General features: G+C 44.8%; 1 protein-coding gene across 1 annotated transcript in view; it reads left to right on the top strand.

Annotated features, from left to right (window-relative positions):
- The first annotated feature begins 8,133 nt into the window (after positions 1 to 8,133).
- LOC137345249 (probable G-protein coupled receptor 139) overlaps positions 8,134 to 20,485 on the top strand; it is a 25,758-nt gene continuing 13,406 nt past the window's right edge. The window contains exon 1 of the mRNA XM_068008715.1: positions 8,134 to 8,311. Within this exon, the coding sequence (XP_067864816.1) occupies positions 8,134 to 8,311 (178 nt within the window). The remainder of the gene's footprint in view (positions 8,312 to 20,485) is intronic.

The following is a 20,485-nucleotide window of genomic DNA, read 5'->3' as shown; positions in this document are numbered from 1 at the left end:
AATTAGGTTAAAAGGGAGGAGTGTGGAGATGTAGTGATAGACACTTCAAGAGATATTTTGTAACACTCAGCAAAAATATATTTCAGACAGATGGAAAGACTCAATGAGAAGCAGGCACCATCTGGGGTGAACAATGAAAGTTATGGATCGCACCAAATTAACGATAAAGACAAAAACCTTTTAGGGAGATTGTTGTAACCTCAGAGGATTGGACATAATGTAAAAACCAGCAAAGATTGACGAGAAAAAATACACAGGGAAAAATTAGAGTATGAGCGAAAGCTAGCTAGAAATATAAACACGGATAGTAAGAATTTTTGCAGGTATTTAAAATAACCGAATAACTAAACTTAGCATTGGTCCTTTTGACATTGGATAAGGGGAATTAATAGGAAATGAGGGAAGTGTTAAACAGATAGTTTGTGCCTGGTTCACTGTAGAAGACACGGGTAATATCTCAGAAATACAGGAAGTGAAAGGGAGGGAAAACCTAAAACAGTTGCAGTCACAAAGGAAAGGGTACTGAGCAAACTATCAGAACGAAAAGTTGCATAATGATAGCCTGCATCCTAGGGTCTTCAAAGAAGTCGCTGCTGAAATAGTGGATGCATTGCTTGTAATTTTGCAATGTAGCTTCTTTTTTCAAGGAAGGGGGAGACAGAAAGCAAGAAAAAATACGTCACTTGACCTAACATCTGCCATAGGGAAAATGCGTGAATCTGTTATGAAGGAGGTTATAGCAGTGCACTTAGAAACAGTTCATGTGATCAGGTAAAGTCAACAGGATTTTGTTCAAGGGAAATTAAATCAAAATACTGCAGAGCCTGTAAATGAGAAATAAAAACAAAGTTCTGGAAATACTCAGCAGGTCTGGCTGCAGTTTTGATTTCCTGACTGAAGGAAGGAAAACATTGCATTTGAAACAGTTCAGAGAAGGTTTACTCGACTGATTCGGGGCTCAAGGGGTTATGTTCTGAGGACAGGTTGGACAGGTCGGGCCTGCATCGATTGGAGTCCAGAAGAATGAGAGGTGATCTCATTGAATCATGTAAGTTCCTTAGTGGACTTCACAGGGTGGATGTGCAGCGGATGCTTCCCCCATGGCAGAGATTAGAACTAGGGGGGCATAGTTTTAAAATTAGGGGCTCTCACATTTGAGAATGAGATGAGGAGATTTATTTTTCTCTCAGAGGCTCGTTAGTCTGCGAAATTCTCTTCCCTGGCAGCAGTGGAGTATGGGTCATTGAATATTTTTATGGCTGGGTTCAATAGATTTCTGATTGACAAGGTTGTAGTAGGTGGACAGGAAAGTAGAGTTGAGGGTACAATCAGATCAGCCATGATCCTATCAAATGGTGGAGCAGGCTCGAGCGGCCGAATGATCTACTACTCACCAAATTCGAATGTTTGTATGTGGGTTGGTATGTAATGACCAGAAACTCGATGACTACGAGGGTGGTGCAAGCAGAGATGATCAATGATTTCAAAGGAAATTGGGTGAGACTTGAGCAAAATATCTCTGCAGGGCTACAGGGATAGAGCAGGAGAATGAGACTGACTGGATTGCTCTACAGAGTGCTGGAATGGTCTCGTTGGGCTGAATGGCCTCCTTCTGTGGCATTATGAATATATGGGTCTATGACAGGGGAATACAATTATCATAGCTTTCAGATACCATGAACGTTTATAATGGACTGGGCAGTATCACCCTGTTGAACCCCATGATATAAGTGAAATGCTTGATGCCTCAGAACGTGGTGAACAAATGTCCTGCACAAACAGAATAAATCAGTTCAGACCCACTCACAATTCTGGAGTCATTCACAATGGGAAGAAGATACTCCTGATTTTCTCTAAATAGACAGCTGCAAGGCTTTTCTCTGTGTCCCCCACCTCCATGTAGAAAGTCTTGTCAGGGTTAGGTGAGATAAGACATGTTGCCTGGGCGACAGCTTTCTTCAATTGTATTACTGCTTCTGTGCTCTCTTCAGTCCAACCCGGTTAAACCTGGTCATCATCATCATTTGGTAGTTCAAAAAGAGGAGTCACAGTCTCTGCAAATCGAGGGATGGGGGTCCACTGATACCACACCAGCCTGATGACAGGACACAGGGCAGTCTTTGAGGTGGACAGGGGTAGTTACTGGATGAGGGTCAGCTGATACCCAACCAACCTGAGGATAGGATACAGGGCAGTCTTTGAGGTAAACAGGGGTAGACACTGGATGAGGGTCCACTGATAGTTCACCAGCCTGAGGATAGGACACAGGGCAGTCTTTGATGTGGACAGGGGTAGTTACTGGATGAGGGTCAGCTGATACCCAACCAACCTGAAGATAGGACACATGGCAGTCTTTGAGGTGGACAGGTAGACACTGGATGAGGGTCCACTGATACACCACCAGCCTGAGGATCGGACACAGGGCAGTCTTTGAAGTGGACCAGGGTAGACATTGGCTGAGGCTTCACTGATGCCCCACAAGCCTGAGGATAGGACACAGGGCGGTCTTTGAAGTGGACAGGGGTAGACACTGGATGAGGGTCCACCCATACCCCAGCAGTCTGAGGATAGGACACAGGGCAGTCTTTGCTGTGGACAAGGATAGACACTGGATGGTCTCGACCTGATGTTGCTCTGGGCTGATGCTGGATGATCCAATCTGGACCCCTAGAATGGTGACTCGATCTTACACCAGCCGGGCCTTACGTGGATTGTCTTTTCGTCCAGCTCCCAAAGTAACTGCAGTCGTTCCTGTAGAAGGGTAAACTGTATGGACACGGTCTGTGGTGATGAGGAGCAGATCATCGGCATATTGCAGCAAGCAGGAAGATTGTGAAAAGCTTATAAGGGCCCCGGCCATACGTTTGTGGAAAATAGTGGGGTTATTGTGGGACCCCTTGTGACATACATGTCCAGGTGTATCTCTGGTCCTCAAACGTGAGTGCGATTTTAATTTTTTCTCGACTTTTACTTGGGTACTCCAATAACCATTAGATATATCCAGGGTGGAGAAGACACAGCCCAGCCGCTTGGAATCCGGGAGAGTATGGTGGGTGTCTCTCAGACAACCAGGTTCACACATGGGTGACTGAGTTGAGTTTGTGGTGGTTAATCGTCAGTCACCAGCTGCCATCCTGTTTCCTAACCGGCCAAATCGGGCAGTTAGTAGTGAATGTTTCTTTGTGAACTACACCCTGGTATAAATATGACCTGATGGTGTCTGGAATATATGATATAATCTCAGCTGGGTAATAATATTGCTTCAAGGATCATGCGATGGTCAGTTAAATTCTGCGGGTCTGCTCATGTTTCTACAGTCATCTTTATGGGTCGTGAATACACTCAGCACCTATTCGAGAATCGCCTGTACCTCAGGGTGATCAGAGGTGTCTGGTTCACACTCCTCTGATAGTTTAATCATGTATATTGAGGGTACACTGGACACCAGAGTTGGGGTAAGTTTTAATGTTCTGCAATATACAAATATAGGGATAATCAATTACTGCTGATAACCTTCCAGCACATTACTGCCCAGTAGTCCCTGTCCATTATGTAGGATCATATAAAAGGGAGGCAGGACTTTGACATGAAATCTGTACCCTCTCCTACACCACCGTAGATCTGATCTCTGGTTACAGCTGAACCAAAACGAGGTTGAGTGTTGCCAGCAGTTTATTGAGGAGTGACAGTTCAAATACAGCACAACATCAGAATATACATAGTAGACATACGACCTGTGACAGGTGAGAAATGCTTTCTGGCTTTGGAAAAGTTGTTGGAAGCTATTACTGAAGAACTTATAGAAGAGCACGTAGAAAAATTCAAGACGGTCAGGCAGAATCAACATGTTTCTTTGAAAGAGAAATCATGTTTACCCAATTTATTGGAGTTCTTTGAAGAAGTAACATGTGCTGGGGATAAACGAGAACTGGTGGATTTACTGTATTTGATTTCCAGAAGGCATTTGATTAGGTGCCACATCAAAGGTCAATTCGGAAGATAAAAGCTCATGGTGGAGAGGGGCAATGTATTGGCATGGATAGAAGATTAGCCAGCTAACCGGAGACAGAGAATGGGTATAAATGGGTCATTTTCTGGTTGGCAAGATTTAATTACTGGTGTACCGCAGGGAGCAGTGCTGGGGCCTTAACTTTTTACAATTTAAATAAATGACTTGGACGTAGGGACCGAAGGTATAGTTGCTAAATTTGTTGATGATACAAAGATAGGTCGGAAAATAAGTAGTTAAGAGGATATAAGGAGGCTACAAAGGAAACTAGATAGATTAAGTGAGTGGGAAAAGACGTGACAAATGAATTATCATGTGGGAAAATATGTAGTTGTCCATTTTGGCAGGAAGAATAAAAAAGACTATTATCTAAATGGTGAGGAATTTCAGAACTCTAAGATGCAGGGGGAACTGCGTGTAGTAGTGCACGAATCACAAATGGTTAGTATCAGATACAGAAAGTAATTAGGAAAACGAATAGAATGTTATGGTTTATTGCAAGAGGAATTGAACACGAATGTCGGGCCGTTATATTTCAGTTGTACAGGGCATTGGTGAAACCACATCTGGAGTGTTGTGTACACTACTGGTTGCCTTATTTAAGGAAGTTTGTAAATGCGTTGGAAGCAGTTCACAGAAGGTTTACTAGACTAATATCTGGAATGGGTGTGTTGCCTTATGAGGAAAGGCCGGAAAGGTTAGGCTTTCATCAGCTGAAGAGTAAAAGGTGACTTGAATGAAACATAAGATTCTCAGGGTGGCACAGAGCAAGTGAGGGAGACAGTGAGGGTAATAGGGAGACAGGGAGACAGGGAGGGAGACCCATCTCAGCTTATCTGCTGCTGAAACCCTCATCCATGCCGTTGTTACCTCGAGACTTGACTATTCGAACACACTCCTGACTGGTCTCCCACATTCTATTCTCTGTCACCTTGTGATCATCCAAAACTCTGCTGCCATCTTCTAATTTACACCAAATTCTATTCACCCAACATCCCTGTACTCACTGACCTGTATTGGCTCTTGATCCAGTAACACCTCACATTTAATATTCTCACTCATGTGATCAAATCCCTCCATATCCTCATCCCTCGAATTATCCCAATCCCCTATCCATTTCCAATATTCCTGAAACTAGTTCATCTTAAAGTCTTTTCCTAACTCCCTTTTTGAAAAGAGTTTCTTTCTCTCTGTCTCTTTCTCGCTCGGACCACACATTTTATCTCTCCAGCTCCACTGGTGCTGTGGAAGTTTGGATCCATAAAATGCTGTGAGCTGCACTGCTGGTCACATCCAACACATTGTGCAGGACACCCAGGCTGGCCGGGGTGCGAGCATGGGTGTAACGTGTGTCTGTCGGTAGTCTGTGGAGGGGTCTAAATATCGCGTCAATCAGCCATTCTGGCAGCTTTGATGCACGTCATAGAAACTTGGTCTTTGCATGTCCACTGACCGCCTGTGTTAGTCACGCTCAGCTGAACATAGATTCAGAAGTACGAGGAACCCATCTACTGCTATTTAAAAGGACAAGACAATCAACTTGCAGGTGAGTAGCTTTTGACTTACTTCTGCTATTGTAAAGTTAGTGGAGGTGCTGTGGATGGTTTTCTGGAGGTTGTGTTGTGAGCTGCTGCAGACATTCAGGGAGGGCAGAGGATTTGGTGACCCAACTCTGGACGTGGGATGGGGACTGTAGTTACAGTGTCTCTGGGTCTGTAACAGGACCAACAAATGGAGCAGAGACTGAAGAGAGGGGAAGCTCTGTAAAGAGGAAGGCGGAGGGGCTCTGTCCTACGCACCCCGGGTATTTCAAGAGCACCTTTCCTATTTATACCTCAGTAACAGCGCCCGACTTCAACCCTGTCTCAGCCCATCAGCTCTCTCAATCCCCATTCATGTCTTCATCACCTCTAGATGCGACTATTCCAACTCACTCCTGGCTGATCTCCCGCATTCTACTCTCTGTCAACTTGAGGCAATCCAAAACTTTGCTGCCCATGTCTTAGCTCACACCAAGCCCCGTTCATCTATCACTAACTGGCATTGACTCCCAGTCAAGCAAAGTTTTGATTTTAAAATTCTCATCCTTGTTTTCAGATCCCTCCATGGCCTCGTCCATCCATATCTCTGTAATGTCCTCCTGTTCCACAACCCACTGAGATATCTGTGCTCCTCTAATTCTGGACTATGTTTTTATTCATTCATGGGATGTGGGTATCACTCGCCAGGCCAGCATTTATTGCCTATCCCTAATTGTCCTTCAGAAGGTGGTGATGAGCTGCCTTCTTGAGCCGCTGCAGTCCATGTGGGGTAGGTACACCCACAGTGCTGTTAGGGAGAGAGTTCCAGGATTTTCACCCAGCGATAGTGAAGGAACGGCAATATAGTTCCAAGTTAGGATGGTGTGTGACTTAGAGGGGAACCTGCAGTTGATGGTGTTCCCATGTATTTGTCGTGCTTGTCCTTCGAGGTGGTAGAGGTCGCGGGTTTGGAAAGTGCTGTCTAAGGAGCCTTGGTGCATTGCTGCAGTGCATTTTGTAGATGGTACACACTGCTGCCACTGTGCGTCGATGGTGGACGCGGGGCCAATCAAGCCGCTGCTTTGTCCTGGATGGTGTCGAGCTTCTTGAGTGTTGTTGGAGCTGCACCCATCCAGGCAAGTGGAGTGTATTCCATCACACTCTTGACTTGTGCCTTGTAAATTGGGGACAGGTTTTGGGGAGTCAGAGGGTGAGTTACTCGCCGCAGGATTCCTATGCTATGACATGCTCTTGTAGCCACGGTTTTTATATGTCTACTCCAGTTCAGTTTCTGGTCAATGGTAGCCCCTAGGATTCTGATAGTGGGGGACTTAGCGATGGTAATGCCATTGAATGTCAAGGAGAGATTGTTAGATTTTTTCTTGTTGGAGATGGTCATTACCTGGCATTGTGTGGCGCGAATGTTACTTGCCAGTTATGAGCCCAAGCCTGGATATTGTCCAGGTCTTTCAGCATTTCTGCAAGGACTGCTTCAGTATCTGAGGAGTCACGGATGGTGCTGAACATTGTGCAATCATCAGCGAACATCCCCATTTCTGACCTTATGATTGAAGAAAGGTCACTGATGAAGCAGCTGAAGACGGTTGGGCCGAGGTCAATACCCCGAGGAACTCCTGCAGTGCTGTCCTGGAGTTGAGATGATGACCTCCAACAATCACCACCGTCTTCCTTTGCGCTAGGTATGACATTAATCAGCAGAGAGTTTCCCCCTGATTCCCATTGACTTCAGTTTAGCTCGGGCTACTTGATGCCAAATGCTGCCTTGATGTCAAAGGCAGTCACTCCCACCTCACATCTTGTGTACCCCTGATTTTCATCACTGCACCACTGGTGGTCGTGCCTTCAGCTACTGGGGTCCCAAGCTCTCTAATATCCTCCCTACACCTCTCCGCCTCTCCACCTCACTTTTGTCCTTTAAGACACTCCTTAAAACCTACCTCTTTGACAAGGCTGTTGTGTCTTATCGTCATATTCTGCTTCATGATGCTCATGTGAAGGTCCTTGGGATATTATAACTTGATGTTGATGTTTGCCAGACATTATTTGTCATCAGCGTTTCCACGTTGCTAGCCAGTTTCTGTCCACTGTTTTTCCAAGCAACAAATATTTTTCTCCAGCGTTGTCACCTGGAGAAATGTCCCCAGTAATGGCACTAGTCTAACTGGTCAGTAATTACAGGGTTTACCCCATCTCTCCTTTTTATATAAATTGTAACATAGCCAAGGAGGATTGGAAGATTCTGGCCAGTGCCTCTGCTATTTCCACCATTCCTTCCGTCAGCAATTCTCATACATCCCATCCAGACAGGGTAAATGCTCCACTTTACTGTGGTACAAGAAGTCTTGGATTGAAAGGGGTTAACTGTACCTATTTGTTCAGTGACTGTAATTAATATCAGTCTCCATGGGCCCTAATTGTATCACTGGAGGGTTTCCCTACTCTATTAATACAGGACTTCTTTCAATGTGGCATCGCATAGTGTCAGTGGGAGCATCATCCCTGGAATGAGCAGAGATCAGCGGCTCCAGAGAGAGGGAGAGAATAGATCAGAATCTGAGAACAACTGACTGGTTTGTTACAACAATGGGTCTGAATCTGAGAACAAGTTATTGGAATGTTACAACAATGGACAGGAGTTTCTCCTCTGATATTTACTTTCTTTCCACATATTATGATCGGTACTCATTAGACAATCGTCTTTATCTCGCACTGAAGATTATTCAATACATTTACTACCCCATCCTTACTATTGGTGTCCCTGGTAAGCATCTCTATCCAGCTCTTAATTCTATAAAACATGTTTAACAGCATTACTGCTCCTGGAATTTACTCTGCCCTCCTTGCTGCTGTTGTTATTCCTCGTGAATATCTATCTCCAGCTATTAGCTCTACAAACCATTACTAACAGTATCACAGTTTTTGTCATTTACGCTCACATCGTTGCTGCTGCTGTTGTTTCACTTTCTAGCGAGGAAATCTGTAAACCCTGTTTCACTGAAATACTGTTCTGTAATGTAGATTTTAGGAATATTGAAGCCAGTGCTATTAGGCAGGAACTGGGGAGCATAAATGGGAGCAGATGTTCTCAGGGAAATGCTCGACATAAATGTGGGTGTTGTTTAGGGAGAACTTGCTGCGACTGCTGGATAGGTTTGCCCCGATGAGGCAAGGAAGGGACGGCAGGGTGAAGGAACCGTGGATGACAAGAGATGTGGAACAGCTAGTCAAGAGGAAGAAGGAAGCTTACTTAAGGTTAAGGAAGCAAGGATCAGACAGGGCTCAAGAGGGTTGCAAGGTAGCCAGGAAGGAACTGAAGAAGGAATTACGAGAGCTAGAAAGGGACATGAAAAAGTCTTGGCGGGGAGGAGAAAGGAAAACCCCAAGGCGTTCTACACTTATGTGAGGAACAAGAGGATGGCCAGAGTGAGGGTAGGGCCGATCAGGGATAGTGGAGGGAACTTGTGCATGGAGTCGGAGGAGGTAGGGGAGGTCTTAAATGAATACTTTGCTTCAGTATTCACTAGTGAGAGGAACCTGATCGTTGGCGAGGACAGCGTGGAACAGGCTGATATGCTTGAACAGGTTAAGGTTAAGAGGGAGCATGTGCTGGAAATTTTGAATGATATGAGGACAGATAAGTCCCCGGGGCCAGACGGGATATACTCAAGGATATTACAGGAAGCGAGGGAAGAGATTGCTACGCCTTTGGCGATTATCTTTGCGTCTTCACTGTCCACTGGAGTAGTAGCGATTGGTTGGAGGGTGGCAAATGTTGTTCCCTTGTTCAAGAAATGGAATAGGGATAACCCTGGGAATTATAGACCAGTCAGTCTCACTCGGTAGTGGGCAAATTATTGAAGAGGATTCTGAGAGACAGGATTTATGATTACTTGGAAAAGCATGGTTTTATTAGAGACCGTTAGCATGGCTTTGTGAGGGGCAGGTCATGCCTCACAAGCCTTATTTGAAGATGTGATAAAACACATTTATGAAGGAAGAGCAGTGGATGTGGTGTATATGGATTTTAGCAAGGCGTTTGATAAGATTCACCATGGTAGGCTCATTCAGAAAGTAAGGAGGCATGGGATTCAGGGAAAGCTCGCTGTGTGGATACAAAATTGGCTGGCCCATAGAAGTCAGAGGGTGGAAGTAGATTTGAAGTATTCAGCATGGAGCTCAGTGACCAGTGGTGTTCCACAAGGATCTGTTCTGGGACGTCTGCTCTTTGTGATTTTCATAAATGACTTGGATGAGGAAGTGGAAGGCTGGGTTAGCAGGTTTGCCGATGACACGGAGGTTGCTGGAGCTGTCCATAGTGTGGAAGGCTGTTGTAGGTGGCAACGGGACATTGACAGGATGCAGAGCTGGGCTGAGAAGTGGCAGATGGAGTTTAACCTGGAAAAGTGTGAAGTGATTCATTTTGGAAGGTCTAATTTGAATGGGGAATACAGACTTAAAGACAGGATTCTTGGTAGTGTGGAGGAACAGAGGGATCTTGGGGCCCATGTCCATAGATCGCTCAAAGTTGCCACCCAAGTTGATAGGGTTGTTAAGAAGGCGTATGGTGTGTTGGCTTTCATTAACAGGAGGATTGAGTTTAAGAGCCGTGAGTTTATGCTGCAGCTCTATATTGTGTTCTGTTCTGGTCGCCTTATTACAGGAAGGATGTGGCTGCTTTAGAGATGGTGCAGAGGAGATTGACCAGGATGCTGCCTGGACTGGAGGGCATGTCCTACGAAGAAAGTATGAGGGAGCTAGGGCTTTTCTCATTGGAGCGAAGAAGGATGAGATTTGATAGAGGGATACAAGATGATGAGAGTCATAGATAGAGTGGATAGCCAGATACTTTTTCCCGGGTGGAAAGGGCTATCACCAGGGGGCATAATTTTAAGGTGATTGGAGGAAGGTTTCGGGGAGATGTCAGAGGTAGGTTCTTTACACAGAGATTGGTGAGTGCGTGGAATGCGCTGCCAGCGGTGGTAGTAGAAGCAGATACATTAGGGGCCTTTAAACGACTCTTAGATAGGTACATGGATGATAGTAGAATGAAGGGTAGGTAGTTACTTAGAACTTAGAGTAGGTTAAAGGTTCGGCACAACATCGTGGGCCGAAGGGCCTGTACTGTGCTGTACTGTTCTATGTTCTATGTTCAGTGTCATTGGTCTTCATCACAAACCCCATTCCCTATCTGTGAAACACATACCCAACCATGGCTAATGTCTGAGCCTGAGCCAGACTGTTTATAACCTCTGTGTTCTATTTACACCTCTGCTGAGTTCATCTCCATATTCTCTCCATCACCAACCCTGCCTACTGCCACCTCTGTGATTTTACTCGTCTCCACCTCTGCCTCAACCCATCTGCTGCATAAACCCTCATCCGTGTCACTGTTAAATCCACACTTGACTATTCCAATTCTATCTTGGTCACCCTCCCAGTTATAAACCTCCATAAACCACTGTCCATCCAGAACTCTGCTGCTTGTATTCTAATTCACACCAAATCCCGATCACCCATCACCCCTGTGCTCACTTATCTACATTGGCTCCCTGTCTGGCAGCACCTTAATTTTAATATTCTCATTCTAGAGTTTGAATCCCTCCATGGCCTCACCTCTCCAAATCGTCCCATTCCCCTGTCCATTCCCTTATTCCTGCAAATTCTATCCCTTCAATCTTTTTTCAGTTCTCCTTTTCAGGTGAATTTCTTTCCTTCTGTATCTGACACTAGCCACAATTTTCGACTCTACAGAACCACTGGTGCTGCCGGTATGGAAGCTGGGATCCATAAAATTATGTGAACCACACAGCCGGCCACTGGTCGTCTGGCCAGCATAGTGCCCCATGCTTCGCAGGGCTCCGGTGTGGCAAGCATAGTGGCGCATGCTGAGCAGGAATCTATCCTAGTTGTACCACGTATGTGCTGCTTATTGAGGATGGATTTGAATGTGACGTCCTTGTGCCATGCCAGCAGCTCTGATGTACGCCTTTGAAACTTGGTCTGTGCATGTTCACTGACCGCCTGTGTTGCTCACACTCAGCTGAACATACATTCAGCAGCACGAGGAACCCCATCCAGTGTTATTTAAAGGGACCAGGCATCCAACTTACAGGCGAGGGGATTTTGACTTACTTCTGCTATTGTAAAGTTAGTGGAGGTGCTGTGCATGATGCTGTCGAGGTTGTGTTGTGAGCTGCTGCAGACATTCAGGGAGGACAGAGGATTTGTCGCACAGCTCCGTACGAGTTATGGGGAATGTACTTATGGTCTCTCTGGATCTGCAGCATGAGCAACAAATAGAGCAGAGGCTGCAGAGAGGGAAAGCTCTGTAAAGAGGGGGGAGGAGGGGGCTCTGTCATACCCAGCCCGGCTTTTCCAAGAGTACTTTTCCGACGTACACCTAACCCAGGAGCAGTGTGTGAGGTGACTCTGATTCAATAAGGAGGTGGACACAGAGCTGTGTCACCTCCTGCAACACGACCTGGAGCCTCACACCAGGATGAGGATGGAGCTGTCTGTGGCCGTTGAGGTCACCATTTCAGTGAACTTCTATGTATTTAGACAGGAGCAGGCGCCGTATCCAACATAGAGTCGTGGAGATTGATGGAGTCACAGAGTAATTTATAACATAGAAGGAGACGATTCGGTCCCTCCATGCCAGCTGTTTGTGGAAAAATCCTGTCGGTCCCACTTCCACGCTCACTGCCCATAGCCCTGCAAGTTCATTTCCTTCAGGTGTCCATCCAGTCTCATTTTGAAATAAGTGATTGTCTCGGCTTCCAACACCCTCATGGGCAATGAGTTCGAGCTCAATACCATCCACTGTGTAAAACAGTTCTTCCTCATATTTCCCCTGTATCTCTTCCCTAAAACCTTACATTTTTGTCCCCTAGTCCGTGTTTCATTGGTTAAAGGGAACTGTTTTTCCTTTTCTATCTGATCTAAGCCTATCATAATCTTGTACACCTCTATCAAATCCCTCTCAATCTCCTTTATTCCATGAATAACAACTCCAGTTTCTCAAAACTAATCTTGTTACCAAACCACGACCCCACCCCCCCCCCCCCCCACCCCGATCCATGAAACCATTTTGGTATTCTCCTCTGCACCGTCTCAACGACTTTCACATCCTTCCTAAAGTGTGGTGAGCATAACTGGACACAGTTCTCTAGTTGGGGCCTAGCCAAAGCTTTATAATGTCTCAGCATAACGTCCCTGCTTTTGTATCTTTGCCTCTAATGATGAAGCCCAAGATCTGATATGTTTTGCAAAACACTCTCCAAATATGTCCTAGCACCTTCAAAGATCAATACATGTGGAGCCCCAGGTCCCTCTGTTCCTTGACAATCTTTAGAACGGTGTCATTAAGTCTATATTGCCATCCTTTTCCTTCTGACAAAATGTATCACCTCACAATCCTCTGCATTAAATTCCACCTGCCACTTCTCTGTCCATTCTGCTAGCCTATCTATATCCTGTTGCAGGCAGTTTGTATCATCCTTCCTGCTTACCATTCCTCTGAGATTGGTATCATTGCAAAATATTCAAATTGTACTCTGTATTCCACGCTCCAAGTCATTTCTATATAGCAAAAAACAAAACAAAACCAACAGTGTTCCTCGCACTGAACGTTGGGGAACATCACTGTCTACCATCCTCCAGTCTGAAAAACAACCATTTACCACGAATTGATCTTTTATGTCCTTCAGACAATATTTGATCCAATTGGATACTATTCCGTGAGCTTCACTTTTGTTAGCTGACCTTTTTTGTGTGGTATTTCATCAAACTCTTTCTTAAAATCCATGTAGATAACATCCACCACATTCTGTTCATCAGCCTGCTCATGTTACTTCATCAAAACATTCAATTAGATTAGTAAAGCATGATCTGCCTTTTAGAAATCCGTGCTGACAAACTTTAATTGACTCAAACCTCTCCAAGTGTGTGTTGATTTTTTTCCTTGATTATTGTTCCTAAAACCTTACTCACCACTGATGTTAAACTAACTGACCAGTAGTTGCCAGGCCTGTATGCTGTCTATTGATAATTCTGGGAGGTGAGGGTGACCATCTATGTCATCATTTTCTCCCTCAGCAGGGAGAAGCAGGATGACAGGTCCCGTGACTTTGTTAGGATAGCGGGATTCCTGATGGTGTAGGTGCCTCTGCGGGGCCCCCATGTTAATGGGAGAGGTACAGGAACTGAAAGAACTCTCACTCCATGAATGTACAGTTGGTGTGTGAGCACGCCCAGTACATCATGTTGGTGAATGTCCACTTTTTAGCAGCCACCATATCTTTATTCTGAAGCAGTTCGCCGGACCCAACACTTCGGGTCTTCATGCAGAACGAGAATGTGACTTCTCAGAGATAAAGGGAACCCTCCTCTAGACACAGCTCATTTTTCTACACCCCCAAACCACCTCCCACTGCCATTCAACCACATGCAATTAACGTGTATAACGTAAGCTATACAGTCACCAGGAACATCATGGAACAGGCCATCAGTGTGATGAAGCAATGATTCCAATGTTTGAACCATTCGGGGGGAGCCCTCCAGTACACAATGGAGCAGGTGTCCTAATTCATGGTATTTCACTGCACCCTTCATATCATCACCATCCTGAGGACACAGACATTGACATCGGGAGTCTGGAGGCACCTCAGGAAGAGGAGGAGGCAGGGAGGACTTTTCCTGGATGCCTTCGACCCAGACAGGCTTTCAGAGAGTCCCTGCTAAGATTCCGGTTCCCATTGGACAATTTTTCTTTGCCACCATGCATCCCTATTTCTCCACCATTACACCCATCTGACACGCTCCATCACAGTGTCCCCTTGGTTACCATCCTGCAATAAAAACGGCCAGCAAAAGTATTTTCATTAACATTTTTATCCAACAACACATCCAATTATACAAACAAAACTGAGCTATTCACACTTGTGTATTCACTTAGTGCCTGTCTTGAGGGTTCTCTCGATTTGCCTGGTGCTCCTACACAGTGTTTACCCAGTGGCTCCCGCATGGCTGGATTAAGGCTGCTGACTTTCACTGGGGGAGATTGCAGAAAAACTTTAGGATTATCTTTAATGCTAGCTGCCAGTCTCTTTTCATGCTCTCTCTTTGCTTCTCTTAGTTGCTTTTTCACTTTCCCTCTGGACCTTCTATATTCAGCCTGGTCCTCTACTGTATTATCTACCTGACATCTGTCATAAGCACACCTTCTCTTCTTCATCTTCAACTATATCCCTTTTGTCATCCATTGGTCTCTGTTTTTGCTTACCCTACCTTTCCCCTTCGAGGGAATATGCCTTGACTGTGCCCGAACTATCCCTTCTTTGAAGGTAGCTCATTGTGAAGCTACAATTTATTAGCCCCAGCTCCGTTCTTACCCCATTGAAGTTGACTTTCACCCAGTTAATTATTCTTATGCTGGATTGTTCTTTATCCTTTTCCATTGCTAGCCTTAACCCTACGCTACAATGATCATTGGCCCCTAAATGTTCTCCTATTGATATTTGATCCACTTGGCCCAGCTCATTCCCAAGAACCATGTCTAGCAGTGCCTCCTTTCACGTTGGACTAACAACATACTGTTGTAGAACATTTTCCTGAACACACTCTAGGAACTCCTGGCTCTCTCTGTCCTTGATATTACTACTATCCCAGTCCATATCTGGATAATGCATGTTCCCGCATTGTAACTAGACTACCATTCTTGCATCTTTCAGTAATTTCCTTGCAAATCTGTTCCTCCATGTCCTTCCAATAGCTGGTGGCCTATAGACAACACCGAGCAATGGAACTGCACTTTTTTTGCTTCTTCGCTCCATCCAAATTGATTCTGTCCTTGACACACCCACTACATCCCCTTACCCCTCCTCCCTGTCCCAGCGGGGCTTTCTCTCTCTCCAGCACTATAATGTTCTCCTTAATAAATAACACCACCCTAATTTTTATCTTCCATTCCTATCTTTCCTGAACACATTGTATCCAGGAATATTTAACACCCAGTCCAGCCCTTCTTTGAGTCAGTTCTCTGTTATAGCCACAGCATAATAATTCCTTATGGCAATCTGCTCCTGCACCTCTGCAATCTTATCAACCCCACTCCATGCATTTATATACATGGGCATTAACCCTGACATAAACTTTATTGCTTTATCCCTTACTCAGACCCCACTGAATAACTTTCTAATCCCTACTATAGTGCTATCCATCTCTCCCAGTATTCTGTGCCCCTTGGAATTCCTCTCTGATTTTTACTCCTGGTTCCCTGCCCAAGAGCACAAACAAATCACCCCGCAAGGAAACTAATCACAGCTCTCTTCAGTTGCAACCCATCCGGACTGCACAATTGCGCATTCTCCAGAACTGTTCCCACCGTCAAGGAACCTAAGCTTCCCCGCTTCTGCAGGATCTTTCCAGCTACGCATTAATCTGCACTATCCTCCTATTTCCGTATTCACTCGCAATGGGTACTGAGAGTAATCCGGACATTACTATTTTTTGACGTCCTGCTTGCTAACTTCTTTCCCAGCTCCCTGAATTCTGACTGCAGGACCACCCGCCCTCTTTCTGCCTATGTCGTTGGTTCTGATGTGGACAACGACTGCTGGCTGATAACTGTCCACCTTCCCGCTGCTCTGCAGCAGCTCAGTGATGTCCTTGACCCTGACACCAGGGAGGAAACACAACATCCTGGATAAGTGCATGCGGCCACAGAAATGCATGTTTGTGTCAGTTACTATCGAATCTCCTATCACTAACAACATTGCAGTCTTCCTTGTACCTCCCAGTACAGCTGAGACAGCCCTGATAACATGGCCTTGTCTCTGGCTGCAGTCCCCAGATGAACCATCACTTTCCTCAGTATTGAATACTGGTTGGAGAGTGAGATGCACTCAGGGGTCTCATGCGCTACCTGCCTGATACTTCTTGACTGTATGGTGATCACCCATTCCCTCTCTCTCTGAATACCCTTAATCTGTGGGGTGACCACATCTAGAAACGTGCTGTCCACAAATTACTCAACCTCACGTATATACCACAGAGGCATCCATGGTCCCACCATCTGCAGCTTGTACATCATCTCAGACAGTAGGATGAGGGGGAGGTGGCAGTTAAGAAGGGACAGAAGGCAGGAACATAGCATCATCCCGAATGTTCTCGGTTTCATCAGTTCATGGGAACAGTTTTTCCTGTCTAATTATCTGAGCCTGTCATAATCGTATACACCTCTATCAAATCACTCTCAACCCCGCCTTTTCCAACCCAACCTTATAAGTAAAGTCCCTCATCCCTGGAACCATTCTCGTAAATCTCCTCTGCACTCTGACAAGGACTTTGACACCCTTCCTATAGTGTTTTGACCTGAACTGGACGTAATACTCCAGTTAGCGGCCTAACCAGAGATTTATAAATGCTCGGAATAACTGCCCTGCTTTTGTACTCTGTGCCTCTATTTATGAAGCCCAAAATCCCATATGCTTTACTAATCACTTTCCTGTCCTGCCACATTCAAAGATTGACGTACATGCACCCCCCAGGTCCCTCTGTTCTTACTCACTCTTTATAACTGTGCCATTAAGGCTATATTGTCTCACCCTTTCCCTTCTGCCAAAATGCACCAGATCTCACCTGTCTGTCCATTCTGCTAGCCTATCTATGTCCTCTGGCAGCAAGTTAGCATCATTCTCGCCGCTGACCACTTCTCCATGATTGGTGTCATTGGCAAACTTTAAAATCATACCCTACATTTCAAGATCCAAGTCATTTATATATAGCAAAATTAGCAGTGGCCCCAGCACTGACCCTTGGGAAACATCAATGCCGACCATCTTCCAATCTGAGAAACAACAATTTACTGTGACTTACTGTCTACTGTCCTGAAGCCAATTTTTCATTCATTTACCTTTCTATTCCATGAGCCTCAGTTTTGTTAATCATCCTTTTAGGTGGTACTTTATGAAACACGTTCTTAAAACCATATAGACAGCAGCCGCCGCATTCCCTTCATCGAAATTCTCTGTTACTTCATCAAAACATTCCATGAGATAAGTCAAGCATGATCTGCTTTTTACAAATCCGTGCTGGCTATCCTTAATTAACTCAAACTTGCCGAAGTGCCGTTTGATTTTTTCACTGATTATTGTTTCTAAAACATTACCCAACACTGATGTTAAACTAACTGGCTTGCAGGTGCTCCGAGTTTCCTTACATTTTTCTTGAATAACGCTGTTACATTTGCCACTCTGCAATCCTCCCCCATATCGAGGAAAGATTGGGAGATTATGGTATGCCATTACACTATTCTATACCCATTGCCTTAAGCAATCTGGGATGCAGGACATCCGGAATAGGTGACTTATCACCCTTTTCCAGTACCTTATCCCTCTCAATTTTTACCTATCCAATGTCTCTAATCTCTGCTTCCACTGATATTTTGGCAGATTGTTCTTCATTAGTAAACACTGATAAAAGTAGTCATTATGCATTCTAGCCTTGTCCTGTACCTCCAAGCATAAATCGCCTTCTTTGTCCTCAATAGGCCCCACTCCACCTTTTACTAGCCACTTATTCTGTGCTATTTAGAGCGACAATTTTGTAAGTAAGTTCCAGAGAGGTGAAAAATTTATAGAGTAGTTATAATCGGGGGGGGGGGGGGGGCGGGTTTGGCGCTTAACTTTCCTGATATATAGTGGGATAGTAATAGTGTATAGGGCGGGGGGTGGTGGGGAGTGTCTGAAGTGTGAGGACAATTTTCTACATCAGTATGTTTCTGGTCCAATAAGGAAGGAGGCATTCCTGAATCGGGTTACAGGGAATAAGGTGGGACAAGTGAATTGAATCTCAGCCGAGGTCATTTAGGGGTCAGTTATCAGAGTAGCAGACGATTTAAGCTCGCTATGGAAAAGGAAAAGAAACAAATCCAGAGTAAAGATAATTAATCAGGGGAGGCCCAACTTCAATGGGGTGAGAACAGACCTGGCCCAGGCAAGTTGGAATAAAAGATTGGCAGGCAAAACTGTAACTGAACCGTGAGCTTCCTTTAAAATGATACCTGGAGTATATGAGAACAGAAAGTTCTGGAAATACTCAGCAGGTCTGGCAGCATCTGTGTAGAGAGCAATAGAGTTAATATTTCGGGGCTGTGGCGTTACATCATAACTGGCAAAGGTTAGAAATGTAGTGACATGTGACAGCGCATGACGCTGAGTGTGGGACTCAGGATGCCATAAGAACAGCAGTCCGAGGAATGTTGTATGTCCTGCAGATACCTGTAATCCTGGGAGGATTCAAAATCGAGATACGTTCCCATGAGGGGCAAAGGTAGAAAAAATAAAGCCCTCGCTCTCTGAATGAGGAAAGAGAGAGCAAGATGACGCAGCGAAAAGCATGCGTAACACAGAGTGCATTAAAATATTCCTGCAGCCAACAGCTATCCTCCTCGCTCTCTACCACACGGCCATGTTTTGTGTTGTCTGCAACATTCTTGAGCATGACCCCTTCATTTAGGTCCAAATCGTTAACATACACCAGAAAAAGAAGGGGACCCAGTACTGAACCCTGCAGTACGCCACTGTAAACAGCCCTGCAGTCGCTAAAACAGCTGTCAGCATTTACCATTCGTTCCCTGCAACTGAGCTAACTTTGTATCTACTTTGCTGCATTTCCCTGGATTCCATGGGCTTTTATTTTGTTAACCACTATTTCATGTGGGCCCTTGTCAATAACCTTGCTAAAATCCATGTAGACAACATCACGTGCACTACACTCATTAATCTTCCTTGTTACTTCTTCAAATATTTCATCCAAGTTAGTTATACACGGTCTTCCCTTAACAAATCAATGCTGACTATTCGTGATTAATCCATGCCCTTCTAAGGAACAGCTTATCCTCTCTTGCAGGACAGATTCCAATAATTTTCCCACTACTGAGGTTAGACAAACTGGCCTGTAATTATTTGGTCTATCCCTCGCTTCCTTTGTAAAACATTAGCAGTTCTCCAATCCTCCGGCACCACATCTGTATCCAGTTACAACTGGGAATGATGGTCAGAACCATTGCTATTTCCTCTCTTGCTTCTTCCAACAACCGAGGAAAAATTTCATCGGTACTGGTGACTTATCAACATTCAAGGATTCTAATCCCATTAATAACCATTCTATCCCTATGTTTATCACATCCAGTCCTTCACACCGCTCTTCCTTCACTATAATGTCTGCATCGTGTCGCTCTTCTGTGAAGACAGACACAAAATATTCAGTAAGAACCACATTAACATCTTCCAGCCCTACACGTAGGTTAACTTTTTGGTCTATTATGGGTCCTATTCTTTCCTTAGTTATACTCTTACGCTTACTATATTGATAAAAGATCTTAAGAGTTCACCCTGATTTTGCTTGTCAATATTCTTTCACGCCCTCGCTTTGCTTTCCTAATTTCCTTTTTGATTTCACCCCTCCACTTGCTATACTATTGGTTTTCTGTAGTATTGAGTTCTCGGTGTTGGACATAAGGTTACCTTTTCTGCCTTATCTTATCCTGTAAGTTTCTTGCCCTCCATGGGGCTCCAGATTTGGCCGTCCCACCTTGTTTCTTTGTGGGAACATGTTTACCCTAAACCCCTTGAGTCTCCCTTTGAATGCCTCCCACTTCTTTGACACTGATTTACCTTCAAGTAGCTTTTTCTAGTCCACTTTTGCTACAGCACTCCTCAGTTTAGTTAATTTGGCCTTTCCCAAATTGAGAACACTAATTCCTGTCCTATCTTTGTCCTTTTCCATACCTAATTTCAATATGACTGAATTATGATTACTATCACCAAAATGCTCTCCCCAGTGCCGCTCCTTCCATCTGCCATCTTCCTTCCCTGAAACTAAGTCTAAAACTGTGCCCACTCTTCTTGGACTTGCTACATACTGGGCACAA

The sequence above is a fragment of the Heterodontus francisci genome, chromosome 28, assembly GCF_036365525.1.
Source record: "Heterodontus francisci isolate sHetFra1 chromosome 28, sHetFra1.hap1, whole genome shotgun sequence".
Lineage (NCBI taxonomy): Eukaryota > Metazoa > Chordata > Chondrichthyes > Heterodontiformes > Heterodontidae > Heterodontus > Heterodontus francisci.
The sequence above is the reverse complement of the archived record's forward strand: the minus strand, read 5'-3'. Positions and strand labels throughout refer to the sequence as shown.